A 19,989-nucleotide genomic window follows, 5' to 3' on the forward strand; every position below is an offset into this window, starting at 1 on the left:
GCGTCCCCCGGTCAGAGCTGTTATAATATAACGGGGAGCCCTCTGGTACTTTTATTTACCACCTCCCAGAATTCCTGCATGTAGCCGGTGCAGGGTGTATATCATTACAAGTCCGTTACACAACCAATAGTCGTTATTAAAAGGTTTTACCTAAATATACATCCTGGCTCCACAAGGTCTGCGAGAAGCCGGCTGCTGGGTGAGGGATTCACTAAGCCTTCATTAACAAGTGCGCGGTCACACAATGTGGGGTACTCGTGCTAGTCCTACACCAACAGACACCGGTGATAGAAGAGAGCTCTGGTCCAGGGAAGGTGGGACAATGGCCCTTCTACATGTGATCAGCATCAGGCAGGAGTAGATGGTGGAGGGGCAGCTGAAGAACGACCAATGTGATCTAACTACACATAAAATGGATGACAGGTGGGCAGGAGGACTTAAGGTGGGCCCTCCGAGTGCCGGCACCCAGTAATTGTCATTGGGGACTTTTAGGTCTAGGATATCTTACCAGGCCACAGCTCAGTCACTGGTAAGACCTTATAAGGTCTCTCAATGATTCCCGGTGGCAGGAGAGAATAATGTGGGGTGACTATAGGCTGCATCACGTCCAGCAGAAGCCGGATGACAGATGATTCTTTAGGCCCGAGGATGGAGCTCTCCTGAGCTCGTCTGGTCACCTTACTCACTAGGGCACGCCCCCAGAACCGCCATCAGGGCAGAATAAATGGTTACAGCGGCCCCGCTGACTGCTGGCTGCTTCCTGCTTGTCAATAAAGACATCAATGTGTCCTGAGCCACGGCAGTGATCGCCAGCACTCTGCACACTAGCAGTAGTAATCGTATCTCAGGAGGGTTGGATCCCTCTAAGGAGCTTCCCCAGTGGTCACTGACAGGTTGCTCTGCTTCCCGCTGGCCATTCTGCTCCCCCTCCCTCACTCGTCCCCTGGGGTTCCCATTAATCTCAGTATATGGGTGACCAGTATATCTCATGGCCGCTCTGTGTAATGGTCAGGGGCTGGGGGGCAGAAATCACAGGCCCATGAGTAGCGGCCCAACATCAGGGTGCGTTCACACGTTTCTGCTTAGGAGAATCCACAACAACTCCCACGTTTCAGCCTCCAGCACTGGTGCGGATCTAGATGCTGATCTGCATCAAATGTCACTGCTTCAATCCAAGGGGTGAAATCAGCTGCAGATCTCAGCAAAATCCACACCATATATTGGGGATTTCCATGCAGATCTTGGTGTGGACCTGCATCAAAATCTGCCATGTGTGAACGCACCCTAAGAGTGGAAACACGTGGTGCAGTTGGCCACTAACATACTGGCATAATTACATGGCTACTGGCCGCAGTTGGTGAGCATGGTCTGGTTGTGTGTGACCAGCCACAATGTGCCCTTCCATCCTTGTTCATCCAGAACCAATCCTAATACAGAAATACAGCACCGGAACCGAGGTCATTGCATGATAACAGGACCAGAACCAAGGTCATAACATACATACAGCACCAGAACCAAAGTCATCACATAGTTACAGCTCCAGAACCAAAGTCATCACATAGTTACAGCTCCAGAACCAAAAACATCACATACTTAGAGCACCAGAACCAAGCTCATAACATAGTTACAGCACCAGAACCAAGGTCATAACATACATACAGCACCAGAACCAAAGTCATTACATAGTTACAGCACCAGAACCAAAGTCATTACATAGTTACAGCACCAGAACCAAAGTCATCACATAGTTACAGCACCAGAACCAAAGTCATCACATAGTTACAGCACCAGAACCAAAGTCATCACATAGTTACAGCACCAGAACCAAGTTCATAACATAATTACAGCACCAGAATCAAGGTTATAACATACTTACAGCACCAGAATCAAGGTCATCACATGGTTACAGCACCAGAACCAAGGTCATAACATAATTACAGCACCAGAACCAGGGTCATAACATAATTACAGCACCAGAACCAAGGTCATAACATAATTACAGCACCAGAACCAAAGTCATAACATAGTTACAGCACCAGAACCAAAGTCATAACATAGTTACAGCACTGGAACCAAGCTTAGTGATGTATATAGATGCAATACCAGCACCAAGCTCAGTACATTAATACAGCACCAGAGCCAAGCTCTGTGCACTTATACAGAACCAGGAATTGTATTTCCTCTTTCAATGACCAGTTCCAGACGAGCGCATTAAGGGCACATTTTACAGATGTGTCCCATAACGACTGCAGGTCTACTGACCAGAACTTCAGACATGACAGGGAACTATTGAGTGAGCAGGCTGCAAGTAGAAGCAGGGGCGTACAAAGAACCCATGGAGCCCCCAGAATGCCCCTCCCCCCACTGGTATAATATATAATCTGTTCTTCTCTCTGGGCCCAGACGACCACTAAGATTTGTTGCAGCCAAAACTGCTTCAGTGCACTCCCCCCATCGAGCGGCTGCTGCAACCCCTAGTGAACTTCTCAGTGTCCCCCCAATAATATGCCCACTGTGGTGCCCCCCCCACCCCTCCGTTCCCCATGTGCTGTCACCTGGGATATGGAATATTGCGCCCTGCTGTGGCATCAGTTAGTAATGTGACTCCCTCTGATGCTCCAATTAATTATGTGACCCCCACTCTGTGGTATCAATTAGTATTGTGACCCAGATGAAGCTTTCAACACGAAATACTATCATACCACATCATGTCCATCTCCAAGTGGCTTCATCATCCTCCCATGTCCCCAAACAACTCCCATCATCCTCCAAGGTCCTGCTAACAGTCCTTATCATCCCCCGAACAACCCTAATCATCATCAGTGTCCCCCAACAGCACTCATCATCCTCCACTGTCCCTAACAGCCCCATCATTGTCCACTGTCTCCCAACAGCCCCATCATCCTCCACTGTCCCTCAACAGCCCCCATCATGCTCCACTGTCTCCCAACAGCCCCCATCATGCTCCACTGTCTCCCAACAGCCCCCATCATGCTCCACTGTCTCCCAACAGCCCCCATCATGCTCCACTGTCTCCCAACAGCCCCCATCATGCTCCACTGTCTCCCAACAGCCCCCATCATGCTCCACTGTCTCCCAACAGCCCCCATCATTGTCCACTGTCTCCCAACAGCCCCCATCATGCTCCACTGTCTCCCAACAGCCCCCATCATGCTCCACTGTCTCCCAACAGCCCCCATCATGCTCCACTGTCTCCCAACAGCCCCCATCATGCTCCACTGTCTCCCAACAGCCCCCATCATGCTCCACTGTCTCCCAACAGCCCCCATCATGCTCCACTGTCTCCCAACAGCCCCCATCATGCTCCACTGTCTCCCAACAGCCCCCATCATGCTCCACTGTCTCCCAACAGCCCCCATCATGCTCCACTGTCTCCCAACAGCCCCCATCATGCTCCACTGTCTCCCAACAGCCCCCATCATGCTCCACTGTCTCCCAACAGCCCCCATCATGCTCCACTGTCTCCCAACAGCCCCCATCATGCTCCACTGTCTCCCAACAGCCCCCATCATGCTCCACTGTCTCCCAACAGCCCCCATCATGCTCCACTGTCTCCCAACAGCCCCCATCATGCTCCACTGTCTCCCAACAGCCCCCATCATGCTCCACTGTCTCCCAACAGCCCCCATCATGCTCCACTGTCTCCCAACAGCCCCCATCATGCTCCACTGTCTCCCAACAGCCCCCATCATGCTCCACTGTCTCCCAACAGCCCCCATCATGCTCCACTGTCTCCCAACAGCCCCCATCATGCTCCACTGTCTCCCAACAGCCCCCATCATGCTCCACTGTCTCCCAACAGCCCCCATCATGCTCCACTGTCTCCCAACAGCCCCCATCATGCTCCACTGTCTCCCAACAGCCCCCATCATTGTCCACTGTCTCCCAACAGCCCCCATCATGCTCCACTGTCTCCCAACAGCCCCCATCATGCTCCACTGTCTCCCAACAGCCCCCATCATGCTCCACTGTCTCCCAACAGCCCCCATCATGCTCCACTGTCTCCCAACAGCCCCCATCATGCTCCACTGTCTCCCAACAGCCCCATCATGCTCCACTGTCTCCCAACAGCCCCCATCATGCTCCACTGTCTCCCAACAGCCCCCATCATGCTCCACTGTCTCCCAACAGCCCCCATCATGCTCCACTGTCTCCCAACAGCCCCCATCATGCTCCACTGTCTCCCAACAGCCCCCATCATGCTCCACTGTCTCCCAACAGCCCCCATCATGCTCCACTGTCTCCCAACAGCCCCCATCATGCTCCACTGTCTCCCAACAGCCCCCATCATGCTCCACTGTCTCCCAACAGCCCCCATCATGCTCCACTGTCTCCCAACAGCCCCCATCATGCTCCACTGTCTCCCAACAGCCCCCATCATGCTCCACTGTCTCCCAACAGCCCCCATCATGCTCCACTGTCTCCCAACAGCCCCCATCATGCTCCACTGTCTCCCAACAGCCCCCATCATGCTCCACTGTCTCCCAACAGCCCCCATCATGCTCCACTGTCTCCCAACAGCCCCCATCATGCTCCACTGTCTCCCAACAGCCCCCATCATGCTCCACTGTCTCCCAACAGCCCCCATCATGCTCCACTGTCTCCCAACAGCCCCCATCATGCTCCACTGTCTCCCAACAGCCCCCATCATGCTCCACTGTCTCCCAACAGCCCCCATCATGCTCCACTGTCTCCCAACAGCCCCCATCATGCTCCACTGTCTCCCAACAGCCCCCATCATGCTCCACTGTCTCCCAACAGCCCCCATCATGCTCCACTGTCTCCCAACAGCCCCCATCATGCTCCACTGTCTCCCAACAGCCCCCATCATGCTCCACTGTCTCCCAACAGCCCCCATCATGCTCCACTGTCTCCCAACAGCCCCCATCATGCTCCACTGTCTCCCAACAGCCCCCATCATGCTCCACTGTCTCCCAACAGCCCCCATCATGCTCCACTGTCTCCCAACAGCCCCCATCATGCTCCACTGTCTCCCAACAGCCCCCATCATGCTCCACTGTCTCCCAACAGCCCCCATCATGCTCCACTGTCTCCCAACAGCCCCCATCATGCTCCACTGTCTCCCAACAGCCCCCATCATGCTCCACTGTCTCCCAACAGCCCCCATCATGCTCCACTGTCTCCCAACAGCCCCCATCATGCTCCACTGTCTCCCAACAGCCCCCATCATGCTCCACTGTCTCCCAACAGCCCCCATCATGCTCCACTGTCTCCCAACAGCCCCCATCATGCTCCACTGTCTCCCAACAGCCCCCATCATGCTCCACTGTCTCCCAACAGCCCCCATCATGCTCCACTGTCTCCCAACAGCCCCCATCATGCTCCACTGTCTCCCAACAGCCCCCATCATGCTCCACTGTCTCCCAACAGCCCCCATCATGCTCCACTGTCTCCCAACAGCCCCCATCATGCTCCACTGTCTCCCAACAGCCCCCATCATGCTCCACTGTCTCCCAACAGCCCCCATCATGCTCCACTGTCTCCCAACAGCCCCCATCATGCTCCACTGTCTCCCAACAGCCCCCATCATGCTCCACTGTCTCCCAACAGCCCCCATCATGCTCCACTGTCTCCCAACAGCCCCCATCATGCTCCACTGTCTCCCAACAGCCCCCATCATGCTCCACTGTCTCCCAACAGCCCCCATCATGCTCCACTGTCCCCCAACAGCCCCCATCATGCTCCACTGTCCCCCAACAGCCCCCATCATCCTTCATTGCCTCCACCATCCTCCACTGTGCACTCTCTCTCACAGACTCACAGTGTGACCTCGCTTCTATCCCTCGGAGCGGTCAGTCAGATTACAGTGAGTGCTGGAGCCGCGGAGGGAGGAGAGAGATCATTCTGTCAGCCTGTGAGAGAGCGGAACACAGCAGTACCATGGGTAAGACTGTCAGCACTAGTAGCGGCAGGTGCCTCCATATCTTTAAGTTTGGGGCCAACTAAATGGCCATTAACGTGCGGGGGGCCAGCTCGGGTGGCACATGCCTCCCTGCCCCCAGCCTCACCCCGGTCTGATGTGGCAGCGTATAGAATTATTGTATGTCCTAAGCTGTTTATGGATGAGCAGCTATATATTTGCTGTACACCCCGTGTTACTGACATCCGGCTTCAGGGGACATTTTCTGAGAGTTCTTTATGGAAAACCAGAAACTAATCTTTGTGCAGAAATGGCCGAACTCCATCTGTATGGAATGTACTATTTCTGGGGACCGGAACCGGAGGCTTGTGGAGGACTCTGCTGCAAGTTCCTTTTTATGACCCTTTTCAGCCCCACTAGGCCCCCCATGTTACTGATGGAAACCAGAACTAGTTACTTGTAAGTCCTGATTCACGTATGCAGTTTTTGGTGATGTTTTCTGCACTGACAATCGCTGGGTCTATAAGTGAGCTGCAAACCAAGCGACTTCTACGGGTGGGCGATTCTCACTCGCTCTGTCAGCACTCATGGTTACATGGGCCAACAGTTGTCCGTAATGGCTCTTTTGAGGGATTACTCTGGCGACCGTCATCATGTGTAAAAGCACCCTTAGATGATGATTACATTTGTCTACATGACTTGTTATTTGTATGGAAATGTTATAAAATATCAGTATCATTTTTACGGTCTGTAGTATTAAATAATAAGTGTTCTCCTTGGCAGATGACGGTATCAGGAGCTCAGAGGGACGTGTGGTATCTGCAGATTGTAAAGCAGAGGATTGTGGTATCACTGAAGATACATATGAAGAAACTGCCATTATCCCAGATATCTCCTCAGCCCTTCACAGCAAACATCTATCATCTGATCCTCTTATACAAATCCCATCTACTGATTCATCACAGGCTCATAAGCAGAATCCACGTCACAGAAGGGGAGAACATCAAGGAGCCCACACAGGGGAGAGACCGTATTCATGTAAAGAACATGCAAAACGTGTTCAATCACATCTTGTTACACATCAGAGAAGTCACACAGGGGAGAAGCCGTATTCATGTCCAGAATGTGGGAAATGTTTTGCAGGGAAATCATCTCTTGTTAAACATCAGAGAAGTCACACAGGGGAGAAGCCGTATTCATGTTCAGAATGTGGGAAATGTTTTCCATGGAAATCACACCTTGTTGCACATCAGAGAAGTCACACAGGGGAGAAGCCGTATTCATGTCCAGAATGTGGAAAATGTTTTGCAGGGAAATCATCTCTTGTTAAACATCAGAGAAGTCACACAGGGGAGAAGCCGTATTCATGTTCAGAATGTGGGAAATGTTTTCAATCGAAATCACACCTTGTTGCACATCAGAGAAGTCACACAGGGGAGAAGCCGTATTCATGTCCAGAATGTGGGAAATGTTTTGCAGGGAAATCATATCTTGTTACACATCAGATAATTCACACAGGAGAGAAGCCATTTTCTTGTTCAGAATGTGGGAAATGTTTTGCATGGAAATCACACCTTGTTACACATCAGATAATTCACACAGGAGAGAAGCCATTTTCTTGTTCAGAATGTGGGAAATGTTTTGCATGGAAATCAGCACTTGCTAATCATCAGAGAATTCACGCAGGGGAGAAACCGTTTTCTTGTTCAGAATGTGGGAAATATTTTGCACGGAAATCAGGACTTGTTTCACATCAGATAATTCACACAGGAGAGAAGCCGTTTTTATCTAAAGAATATGGGAAATGCTTTGCAGGAAAATCGGTCCTTGTTACACATCAGGGAAGTCCCACAGGAGAGAAGCCGTTTTCTTGTTCAGAATGTGGGAAATGTTTTGCATGGAAATCAGGACTTGTTGCACATCAGAGAAATCACACAGGAGAGAAGCCGTTTTCTTGTTCAGAATGCGGGAAATGTTTTGCACAGAAATCAGCCCTTGTTAAACATCACAGAATTCACACAGGAGAAAAGCCTTTTTTATGTCCAGAATGTGGAAAATGTTTTGCAGGGAAATCAAACCTTGTTACACATCAGAGAACTCACACAGGAGAGAAGCCGTTTTTCTGTACAGAATGTGGGAAATGTTTTGCAATGAAATCGGATTTGGTTGTTCATAAGAGAATTCACACAGGAGATCAACCATTTTTATGTCCAGAATGTGGGAAATGTTTTCATCGCAAAGCACATTTACTGCGACATCAAAAAGTTCACACAAAAGTAGCGGTGCCGTGACGTCATCAGCGGACGTGCAGCAGGAGAGCTCTGATAAGGCAAATTCCTTATCTCTTGCCATTGGGCCTTCTGCTTCCTCAGACACCTCCACAACCATCTCAACAGCCATCCCCGAGTGGAGACGCGTATTTTGAGTTGTCTCACGGCCTGATCTGATGCCGCAGAGGTTTGCGGCCTAGTCAAGCAGCCAAAGCCGCAGGCTTAATTTGTGGGGATGCCAGCGCAGCTGCTCATGTCTGGGATCCAGAGCTCTGGGAGATACAAATCACCTGCACTCAGTACAACCACATGTGAGGTATATGGTTAACATATTTACATATAAACAGAAGATCACAGAATCTGGTGTGGCCTCCATTGCCATCTCATGGTCATCCTGTTAGCCATCCATGACATTTGATGCGTACGGCAGCAGTCTTGTCCCACAGATGATATGAGTGGCTGGCTGCCTGCACTCTCCTCGTGAAATGACATCATGGACTGACGGCAACCCAAGATCTTGCGGGCCCTAAACAAGACCCGCACATGTGCCGTATACATCAAATGACGTCACGGATGGATTTCACATTGACCATGAGATCCCGCACACCACAGGGACCACGGACGCTGGTGGATGGTGGCATGGCATTGGAGGCTACACTACATATTGCGATCTTCTGCTTATATGTTAATTAATATACCTTATATGTAAATATGTTCGTTAATAAAGCTCCCATGCTTGTGTAAACTCCATTGTGGGGGGGGGGGGGGGGGGTGGCACATCTGGGATCTGTGGTCCATTACTTGTGGACTGCTATTTAAGTGTATGTCATTAGTCCGTGACCAGCCGCAACGTCGCTGTGTAATGGGATAAATAAAGCTTTTTTTGTACACGCTGATATTAATGCGATACAACATGTCATTTTCTGTATTTACCCCCCCTACATGATAACACCTATGTTCTACAAGCAGGAACGTTCGCACATCTCTACCCGCTGGCTGAAGTCTTATGTATGGGGCATTTTAATCAGATTATGGATCCTATTAAGGATAGATTTAATCCACAGCAAGTCCTCGCTACTCCCCATGACTCACTCATGAAGCGGATGGGTGCATTTATGGTGCTTTAACCCCTAAAGGACCAGGCTGTTTTGTACCTTAAGGACCAGACACTTTTTAGGGATTTTACCCATGTGGCGGTTTTACTGCTCCATTTTTTTTCCTTTAGCTACCAAAATAATTTTTGCTGCGTTTTTTTTCCGTGACACATAGGACTATTTTTTTATATCTTTTTTAGAGATGAGCGAGCGTACTCGGATAAGCACTACTCGCTCGAGTAATTTGCTTTATCCGAGTATCGCTGTGGTCGTCCCTGTAGATTCGGGTGCTGGCACGGAGCGGGGAGCTGCAGGGGAGAGCGGGGAGGAACGGAGGGAAGATCTTTCTCTCCCGCCCGCTCTCCACTGCTCCCCGCTGCGACTCACCTGTCAGCCGCAGCGGCACCCGAATCTTCAGGGACGAGCACAGCGATACTCGGATAAAGCCAATTACTCGAGCGAGTGGTGCTTTTCCGAGTACGCTCGCTCATCTCTAGTCTTTTTCACTGACTTTTTTTCCGTTTTTTAGTTTTATTGGGGCTAAAATGCTAAAAAAATAATTTTTTTTAACGTTTATAGTTTATTTTTGTGTAAATATAAAAATAATTTAAAAAAACAAAGTACGGTAACGGGTTCCTCTATTTGTGTCGGACGTTTTGATATATAGTATGTATGGTTTTGGTTTACAGGGCACATACGGTGACGGTTTTTGTTGGCGTCTGCTTTGTGTTATTCTCTCTCTTATGTATGTATTGTTTTATTCTGTTGTTTTGTCTTACTTATTTATGTAATTGTGTTTTTTACTATCTGTGTCCCCCATGATGTCATATACGGCCTCTGGGGGACATGCACATTTTTTTTCCCTTTATTTGATACTTTCCCACATAGGAGCCCTAGTTACAGGGGAAAGCAACCCCTGTGGTGACATTAGTCACCTGCAGAGCTGCCAGGGTCTAGTCTGACCCTCCAGCTCTGCATAGCAGGGAATCCCAGGAGGTCACATGACCGACCCCCCCCCCCCCCCAGGCTCCTGTAGTGAAAGTACTTCTTACTTTCACTTTGCCCACACAGTGCTCATTGAGCACTGTATATCGGGGAAGCAGAAGGCAGGAAGGGTTAAAAACCCCTCCTGCCTTCTGCTCCGGGTTATCAGCTGTCACTGACAGCTAATAACCCATTCCTGCCTCTGACTGATTGCAGAGCAGGAGACTTAGAGCACCGCCGTAAATTTACTGTGGCTGGCCCTAAACGGGTTAAAAACCCAAGTACTGTACGAGTGAATACACCTGTTATTCCCCTGGTAGAGGGTCTTTGTCCCGCATAGACTGTATATTCAGCTCCCCAACACTTACCCTTTATTTAATATCAGTAACTCATGGCACTAGAAGGATATCAGACCATAGTCTGATCCTTCTTAACCCTTTGCAATCCAATTTTGGTTTCAGGGTTTCCTAGGGGGCTTTCTCTTTCTGCCATTATACAACAACACCATCTGCTGGCTAGAGCCAGTACTGCTGGGGCCCCTGACAACAGAGCGGCCAGTAATATACAGTAAGAATACCCTGCCGGATGTCTTCCGACATCAGAAGCTGTACAGCCTTCAGTCAGAATGTCTTTAGGTGTCAGGCAGTGGATTGGAAAGGGTTAATTTACAACTCCTTGGACAATATTTCGACCCTACTTGGAAGCTTTAACCCCTTCTGGTTAAATTTGATAGGATCACAAGGTTGTATACCTGACCAATGTATATGGTTGCAGCCCACAGACACCCCACCTCATACTTACCAGGGGGCACTTCTGGGCACTGATGCCCGCTGACTGGATGAGGACTCGTCGTCCGATATCCATATAATCACCACCAATAGTGTAGCAGCATCCGGGGGACGACATTTCACCAGAAGCGTCATGTTCACCCAAAGTTCCTTGTTATGGCCCCAGTTTTTGCATACAGCGACGTTTCGACTGAACGCAGTCAGTCTTCCTCAGGCCAAATCTCTCTGTTTCTTCAGATACATGAAGAAGAAACACGGGAAGCACTAAAAGGAGATCCTTTAAAGCCTCTCTTAGGCCGGCTGCCCACGAGCGTGACAGGCTCCGCCGCGTAATATTCCGCGGCGAAGCCCGTCACGGTGCCCCCCAGAGCCCCTATACTTACCAGCGGATCCGTCTTCTTCGCTCCCGCATGACGCTTCCCCGCCCACCGTCATATGACGCGGCGGCGGTAGGCGGGAAAGAGTTTTCACGCTATCTTGCGCTGTGTTACAGCGGGAGATAGCGTGAACGGACGGCTTCCATTGACTGCAATGGAAGCCGTCAGCGCGTACACCCGCGGCAAATAGAGCATGCCCCGGGTGAGGACGGGTGAAATCACGGTGCGTAATTCCGCGGTGGAATTACGCACCGTGTGCCCTGAGCTATTAGGTTCAGTAGAACATAATAGCTGCGGGCAACGCAGCGGATTTTCGCCGCGAGTTACGCGGCGGAAATCCGTTCGTGGGAAAGAGGCCTTAGAGGTTTCTTCAGATCAACTATATCAAAAGGATGACCTCCCAGGTAGATATCCTGATAGAACAGCAGGGAGCTGTATAGAACAAACTCCCCAGACACCAACACATTGGCGAGGACCGACTCGTCTTCAGAAGCATCAGTCCGGCCCTCTCCTGGCCAACCTCATTAAACAGAAGGGACAAGCTAATTCTGCAGCTGATGGGCAGATCCTCACAGATGCTCAACCCATTGGGACTGGATCTAAGGAATATGATACGGAGCTATATACCTCCTTGGGGAATAAATCCGTTACAGACCTTGTCTTCCCATCCCAGATCCAGTAGAGGCCCCAGCAATAGAGGACATGGCATTAACCCAATCTCCTGGACCGAATGGTCTTCCACTGGAAGTATATTGGAAATCTATGGCTCATTTGTCCCCAGTACTATATGATGCTCTGCAATGGACGTATCAAGAGAACTCACCTCCCCCCTCTTTTTATGGAGCACCAATAATAGTGTTGTTAAAACCTGGTGAGGACCCCACTGAGGGCGACGCCTATAGACCAATATCACTACTTAAAGGGGTTGTCCGGCCATAACGATTACATCTCATGACTTCTGTTTGCACTTTGTAATATACATTGTGCATGGTAAATTAGGCAAACAGAAGTTTTTGACTTACCTGTAGGGGTGCCCCCCCCCTCCGTGTTGCTCCTCGGTCATCCCTGGTTACAACAAGAAATCTTCTGGTCTTCTTGTTGGGCCGCAGCAGCTCTCGTCGGTGCAGGAACGAGCCTCTTCTCATCCGCACGTGCTCAGTAGCTCCTTCTTCAGCCGGGACCGTGCTCTTTCTAGATCCTTGCAGGGGACGCGCGCCGCCGGTCGGCACATGCGCAGTACACTCACTTCCCGGTTTCATATACCAGAGCGGAGTGAGTGTCTGCCTGCCTCTGCTGCTGGACAAGAGCCATGGACACAGGATCGGAGCATCAACAGTATGTATCAGGGGGAGAAGGGGAGAAATTGGGGAAATAGCGCTTAGAATGACTGACCTAAAACCCAGCCACTATAACCAACCAACCAGCTGCCCTAACGTGCCAGCCAGCAAGCCGCCATTATATGCCAGCCGCCCTAACCTGCGTGTAAGCTGACAGTACGTGCCAGCCAGCCGCCCTAACGTGCGTGCAAACCACCAGTGCATGCCAGCCACCGTTACATGCATGCAAACCGCGATTACATGCCAGCCACCCGCATGTGTGTGCAAGGTGCCAGTACGTGCCAGCCAGCCGCCCTAACATGCATGCGAACCAACATTACATGCAAGCCGCCAGTACGTGCCAGCCAGCCGCCCTAACGTGCATGCAAACCACCATTACATGCCAGCCGCCCGAATGTGTGTGCAAGGTGCCAGTACGTGCCAGCCAGATGCCCTAACACGCGTGCAAGCCGACAGAACATGCCAGCCAGACGACCTAACGTGCATGAAAGCCATCACAACATGCCAGCCAGACAACCTAACGTGTATGTAAACCGCCATTACATGCCAGACGCCCGAATGTGTGTGCAAGGCGCCAGTACGTGCCAGCCAGACGCCCTAACGTGCATGAAAGCTGCCACAACATGCCAGCCAGCTGCCCTAATGTGTGTGCAAACAACCAGTGCGTGCCAGCCAGCCGCCCTAACGTGCATGCAAACCGCCATTACATGCCAGCCGCCCGAATGTGTGTGCACTGTACCAGCCAGACACCCTAATGTGCATGCAAGCCAACAGAACATGCCAGCCAGCCGACCTAACGTGCATGCAAACCGCCAGTATGTGCCAGCCAGCCACCCTAACGTGCATGAAAGCCGCCACAACATGCCAGCCAGATGAATGTGTGTGCAAACAACCAGTGTGTGCCAGCCAGCCGCCCTAACGTGCGTGCAAGCCGCCAGAACATGCCAGCTGCCCGAATGTGTGTGCAAGGTGCCAGTACGTGCCAGCCAGACGCCGTAACGTGCATGAAAGCCGCCACAATATGCCAGCCATCCGCCCTAATGTGTGTGCAAACCGCCATTACATGATAGCTGCCCTAATGTGTGTGCAAACAACCAGTGCGTGCCAGCCAGCCGCCCTAACGTGCATGCAAACCGCCATTACATGCCAGCCGCCCGAATGTGTGTGCAAGGTGCCAGTACGTGCCAGCCAGACACCCTAACGTGCGTGCAAGCCGATAGAACATGCCAGCCAGACGACCTAACGTGCATGCAAGCCGCCAGTATGTGCCAACCAGCCGCCCTAACGTGCATGCAAACCGCCATTACATGCCAGCCGCCCAAATGTGTATGCAAGGTTCCAGTATGTGCCAGCCAGACGCCGTAACGTGCGTGCAAGCCGCCAGTATGCGCCAGCCAGCCGCCCTAACGTGCATGAAAGCCAGACGACCTAACGTGCATGCAAACCGCCAGAACATGCCAGACGACCTAAAGTGTATGCAAACTGCCAGAACATGCCAGCCGCCCTAACGTGTGTGCAAGCCGCCAGTGCGTGCAAACCGCCATTACATGCCAACTGCCCGATTGTTTGTGCAAGGCGCCAGTATGTGCCAGCCAGATGCCCCAACATGCGTGCAAGATGACAGTATGTGCCAGCCAGCCTTCCTAACGTGCATGCAAACCGCCATTACATGCCAGCCGCCCTAACGTGCGTGCAAGCCGCCAGAACATGCCAGCCACCCGCCCTAATGTGTGTGCAAACCACCAGTGCGTGCCAGCCAGACGTCCTAACGTGCATGCAAACCACCATTACATGCCAGCTGCCCGATTGTTTGTGCAAGGCGCCAGTATGTGCCAGCCAGATGCCCCAACATGCGTGCAAGATGACAGTATGTGCCAGCCAGCCTTCCTAACGTGCATGCAAACCGCCATTACATGCCAGCCGCCCTAACGTGCGTGCAAGCCGCCAGAACATGCCAGCCACCCGCCCTAATGTGTGTGCAAACCACCAGTGCGTGCCAGCCAGACGTCCTAACGTGCATGCAAACCGCCATTACATGCCAGCTGCCCGATTGTGTGTGCAAGGCGCCAGAACATGCCAGCCAGCCGCCCTAACGTTCAAGCAAACCGCCAGTATGTGCCAGCCGTATATGTATATTACTTCGCAAATCCAACCTAATTGTTTGCTTGTATTTACTCATAATAGGTGTTTGGTTACTGGAGCTGGAGGATTCATGGTCATTGTTTGTGTAGGTTGGCTCACATAGAAGTGCTGTGTAAAAGGCTAATATGTGTCCACCTGCATGGAGGGGAGGAGGTCAGCTGTGTCATAACTGAATGTTGGATCATGTAAGTGTTATATATGTATATTATATATATATACACACCGAATCCAACATTCAGTTTAGTCACAGCTCACCTCCTACCCTCCCTGTACAGGGAGGAATACATTGTGAGGTGAGAACTTTATACAGACATGTAGACTTGTCACCTTGCTGTGTAATCCCGTCCAGGGGCGTAACTATAGGGGGTGCAGGGGATGCGGTTGCACCCGGGCCCAGAAGCCTAAGAGGGCCCATAAAGCCTCTCTTCTCCATATTGGGAGACCAGTACTATGAAAAAAGCATTATAGTTGGGGGCCCTGTTACAGATTTTGCACCGGGGCCCAGAAGCTTCAAGTTACGCCTCTGATCCCGTCCACCTGCAGGGAGGGGAGGAGGGCAGCTGTGACATTACTTAATGCTGCATCATCTAAGCATGTGTGAATATGTGTGTGTGTGTGTGTGTGTGTGTGTGTGTGTACTGCAGCCAACATTCATTATAATCACAGCTCACCTCCTACCCTCCCTGCACAGGGAGGAATACATTGTGAGGTGAGCACTGTTTGGATAGATGTAGACTTCTCACCTCGCGGTGTAATTGCGTCCACCTGCAGGGAGGGGAGGAGGGCAGCTATTACTATACTCAATGTCGGATCAAGTGCTTTTTTTGTATATAAACACAGGAGCCAACATTGACAACAGTCACAGCTCACCTCCTACCTTCCCTGCACAGGGAAGATTACACTTTGAGGTTTCCTCTCTCTCCCGCTCTTTCCCTCTCTCTCTCTCCCTCTATCTGTCTCCCTCTCTCTGTCTCTCTCTCCCTCCCTCTGTCTGTCTCTCTCTCTCTCGCCCTCTCTATCCCTCGCCCTCTCTATCGCTCTCCCTTTCAATCCCTCTCCCTCTCTATCCCTCTCCCTCTCTCTCTCTCCCCCTCTATCTGTCTCCCTCTCTCTCTCTCTCCCTCCCTCTGTGTCTCTCTCCCTCGCCCTCTCTATCACTCTCCCTTTCTATCGCTCTCCCTCTCTATCCCTTGCCCTCTCTATCGCTCTCCCTCTCTATCTCTCTATCTCTCTATCCCTCTCTATCTCTCTCCCTCTCTATCGCTCTCCCTCTCTATCCCTCTCTATCTCTCTCCCTCTCTCTCCCTCTCTCTCCCTCTCTCCCTCTCTCTCCCTCTCTCCCTCTCTCTCTCTCTCCCTCCCTCCCTCTGTCTCTCTCCCTTGCCCTCTCTATCACTCTCCCTTTCTATCGCTCTCCCTCTCTATCTCTCTCCCTCTCTATCTCTCTCCCTCTCTCTCCCTCTGTCTCTCTCTCCCTCCCTCTGTCTCTCTCCCTCGCCCTCTCTATCACTCTCCCTCTCTATCGCTCTCCATCTCTATCTCCCGCCCTCTCTATCCCTCGCCCTCTCTATCGCTCTCCCTTTCTATCTCTCTCCGTCTCTATCTCTCGCTCTCTCTATCGCTTTCCCTCTCTATCGCTCTCCCTCTCTATCTCTCTCCCTCTCTATCTCTATCTCTCTCCCTCTCTCTCTCCCTCCCTCTGTCTCTCCCCCTCGCCCTCTCTATCACTCTCCCTCTCTATCACTCTCCATCTCTATCTCCCGCCCTCTCTATCCCTCGCCCTCTCTATCGCTCTCCCTCTCTATCGCTCTCCCTCTCTATCTCTCTCCCTCTCCCTCTGTCTCCCGAGCTGTGGGAAGAGAGAGATAGAGTTGTTACCTCTCAGCGTAATCCTGCGTATCCTGGGTATTCCAGTCCCGTCATTCCATGTATTAGTTTAGTTGCCCTTCTTTGAATACCCTCAAGCTCTGTGACGATTTTCCTTGGATCAACTAATCCAGAATGCTCTGTTCATTTAGTCTGTACATGTCCCAATCGTCCATGCAGGTTTTTGCTTTATGTGATGCACATGCGCAGAAGTGTTTTTGGTCTCGTGAACAGACATCAGCTCAGCAAGGCATGCGCAGCGCAATCATTTCCTGGTTTCTGAAGCCGTACGATCCCTCTGTGAAATAGCAGGAGGAAAAAAATACAGCAGCATCCACATGAAACACAATCTATAGGTGAGGGCAAAGTGTGGTGGTGGGGGTGGGGGGTGGGCGGCACTATTACTACTGTGGGCATGATCAGGGTCACTGCTTATAACTCCACCAACATTGGAGGTCATTATTAGTCTTCCGTGTTCCATGAGGGGATTTCTTTTACTAATGCTGGATACATGTGTGGGGGTCACATTTACTATCGTTGGTGCCATGTGGGGGTCACATTTACTATCGTTGGTGCCATGTGGGGGTCACATTTACTATCGTTGGTGCCATGTGGGGGTCACATTTACTATCGTTGGTGCCATGTGGGGGGTCACATTTACTATCGTTGGTGCCATGTGGGGGGTCACATTTACTATCGTTGGTGCCATGTGGGGGTCACATTTACTATCGTTGGTGCCATGTGGGGGTCACATTTACTATCGTTGGTGCCATGTGGGGGTCACATTTACTATCGTTGGTGCCATGTGGGGGTCACATTTACTATTTTTGGCACACTGAGGGGATAAGGTTTACTACTGCTTGGACAATGAGGGGATATGTATTATTTCTGCTAGCACCATGAGGGAATCCCTTTTCCTACTGCTGGCACCATGTGTGGAGACCACTTTTAGTAGTGCTGTCACCATGTTGTAGGTCACTTTCAGTACAGAAGGCACTAAGTGGGCATCACTGTTACTACTGATGCCAACATCCATGGGGTACATTTTAAACGAAAAATATGCCCACAACAGCAGCACTTTAGATCCCCATAGGGGTGGGTCGATCTGCGATGCAGCAGCCACCGGGATGCGGATCAAATCCCAAAATTGCAGAAATAAAGATGAAATGGCGGCATCAAATGGCGCAAAAAGCTTCAAGTGCGATTGTTCTCCCATACAGCAGCAACGTTTCGACTAACAACCTAGTCATTGTGAAGCCATTTCATCTTCATTCATGGGGTACATTTTGTTGTCTGCTTCGGTCCTGGCGCCAATGTTGAGGACATAATCCGTCCAGTCGCCATTCCCGTGAGTCTCCTTCTCTCCACAGTGGCAGTTGTGTGTCTTCTTCGCCCATTTTTTCTACATGTGTACGCGTTTACACTGCTATGATTGTGCGCAGGCAAAGTGTGAGAAAGCATCAACATGAGCTTATTTACAATAGTTTTTGTGAACAAATGGGTTCCATATTTCCACCTTCACATTCTAATATAAATCGTGTAATCCCCAACCATACCAAAGACTGCATTGCCAAGAAAATGCACTTGGTTACAAATCCCAGTAGTGTACTGTTCACTTGTGCGGATCTGCACACCTTGTATGATCTGCACACCTGAGATATCTCTGCCTCTCACTAGTGAACCCTCCGATGCACGGTGAATGGAAGCCTGATGATCTCGACACGTTTACTAATGTGGCTGCCGTATCGATACTATTAGGACTTTGAATACAGCCATACATAATCACTAGAGATGAGCGAACACCAAAATGCTCGGGTGCTCGTTATTCGGAACGAACTTCCCGCGATGCTCGAGGGTTCGTTTCGAACAACGAACCCCATTGCAGTCAATGGGCGACCAGAACATTTTTGTATTTCGCCGATGCTCGCTAAGGTTTTCATGTGTGAAAATCTGGGCAATTCAACAAAGTGATGGGAATGACACAGTGACGGATAGGGCAGGCGAGGGGCTACATGTTGGGCTGCATCTCAAGTTCACAGGTCCCACTATTAAGCCACAATACCGGCAAGAGTGGGCCCCCCCCCCTCCCAACAACTTTTACTTCTGAAAAGCCCTCATTAGCATGGCATACCTTTGCTAAGCACCACACTACCTCCAACAAAGCACAATCACTGCCTGCATGACACTCCACTGCCACTTCTCCTGGGTTACATGCTGCCCAACCGCCCCCCCTCCCCCCCCACAGCGCACACCAAAGTGTCCCTGGGCAGCCTTCAGCTGCCCTCATGCCACACCACCCTCATGTCTATTTAGAATTGCGTCTGCCATGACGAGGGACCGCAGGCACACACTGCAGAGGTTGGCACGGCTAGGCAGCGACCCTCTTTAAAAGTGGCGGAGCGATAGCCCACAATGCTGTACAGAAGCAATGAGAAATAGAATCCTGTGCCACCGCCATCAGGAGCTGCACACGTGGGCATAGCAATGGGGAACCTATGTGCCACACACTATTCATTCTGTCAAGGTGTCTGCATGCCCCAGTCAGACCGGGCTTTTTAATTCATAGACACAGGCAGGTACAACTCCCTATTGTGAAGTCCCTGTCGACCCACAGCATGGGTGGCTCCCTGGAACCCACCGGCGGTACACAGAAATATCCCATTGCATTGCCCAACACAGCTGAGGTAGTAATGTCGTGCTTAATGCAGGTGGGCTTCGGCCCACACTGCATGCCCCAGTCTGACTGGGGTTCTTTATAAGTGTACAGATGTAGTAAAAACTCCGTGTGCACCTACAGCATGGGTGGGTGCCAGGAAGCCACCGGCGGTACACAGAAATATCCCATTGCATTGCCCAACACAGCTGAGGTAGTAATGTTGTGCTTAACCCTTTCCAATCCAATTTGTATATGGTTTTCCTAGGGGGCTTACTCTTTTTCTGCCGTTATACAACGGCGTTATATGCTGGCTAAAGCCAGTACTGCATGAGCTGACACGTAGGATAGGCTCCGACAGCAGAGAGGCTGGCAATATACAGTAAGAGAACCCCGACGGACGTCTACCAACAACGGAGCTGTACAGCCTTAAACCCTAATGTCTTCACAGGTCACACAGTGGACTGGAAAGGCTTAATGCAGGTGGGCTTCGGCCCACACTGCATGCCCCAGTCAGACTGGGGTTCTTTACAAGTGGACACATGTAGGTTAAACTCCCTGTGGACCCACTGCCTG

At 51.0% G+C, this 19,989-nt stretch overlaps 1 protein-coding gene across 1 annotated transcript in view; it reads left to right on the forward strand.

The window, feature by feature from the left end:
- Nucleotides 1-19,989, forward strand: part of LOC136627209 (zinc finger protein 585A-like) — a 132,981-nt gene that overhangs the window by 63,079 nt on the left and 49,913 nt on the right. The window contains exon 14 of the mRNA XM_066602139.1: nt 6,686-8,146. Within this exon, the coding sequence (XP_066458236.1) occupies nt 6,686-8,146 (1,461 nt within the window). The remainder of the gene's footprint in view (nt 1-6,685; nt 8,147-19,989) is intronic.

The sequence above is a fragment of the Eleutherodactylus coqui genome, chromosome 5, assembly GCF_035609145.1.
Source record: "Eleutherodactylus coqui strain aEleCoq1 chromosome 5, aEleCoq1.hap1, whole genome shotgun sequence".
In the NCBI taxonomy this organism is placed as follows: domain Eukaryota; kingdom Metazoa; phylum Chordata; class Amphibia; order Anura; family Eleutherodactylidae; genus Eleutherodactylus; species Eleutherodactylus coqui.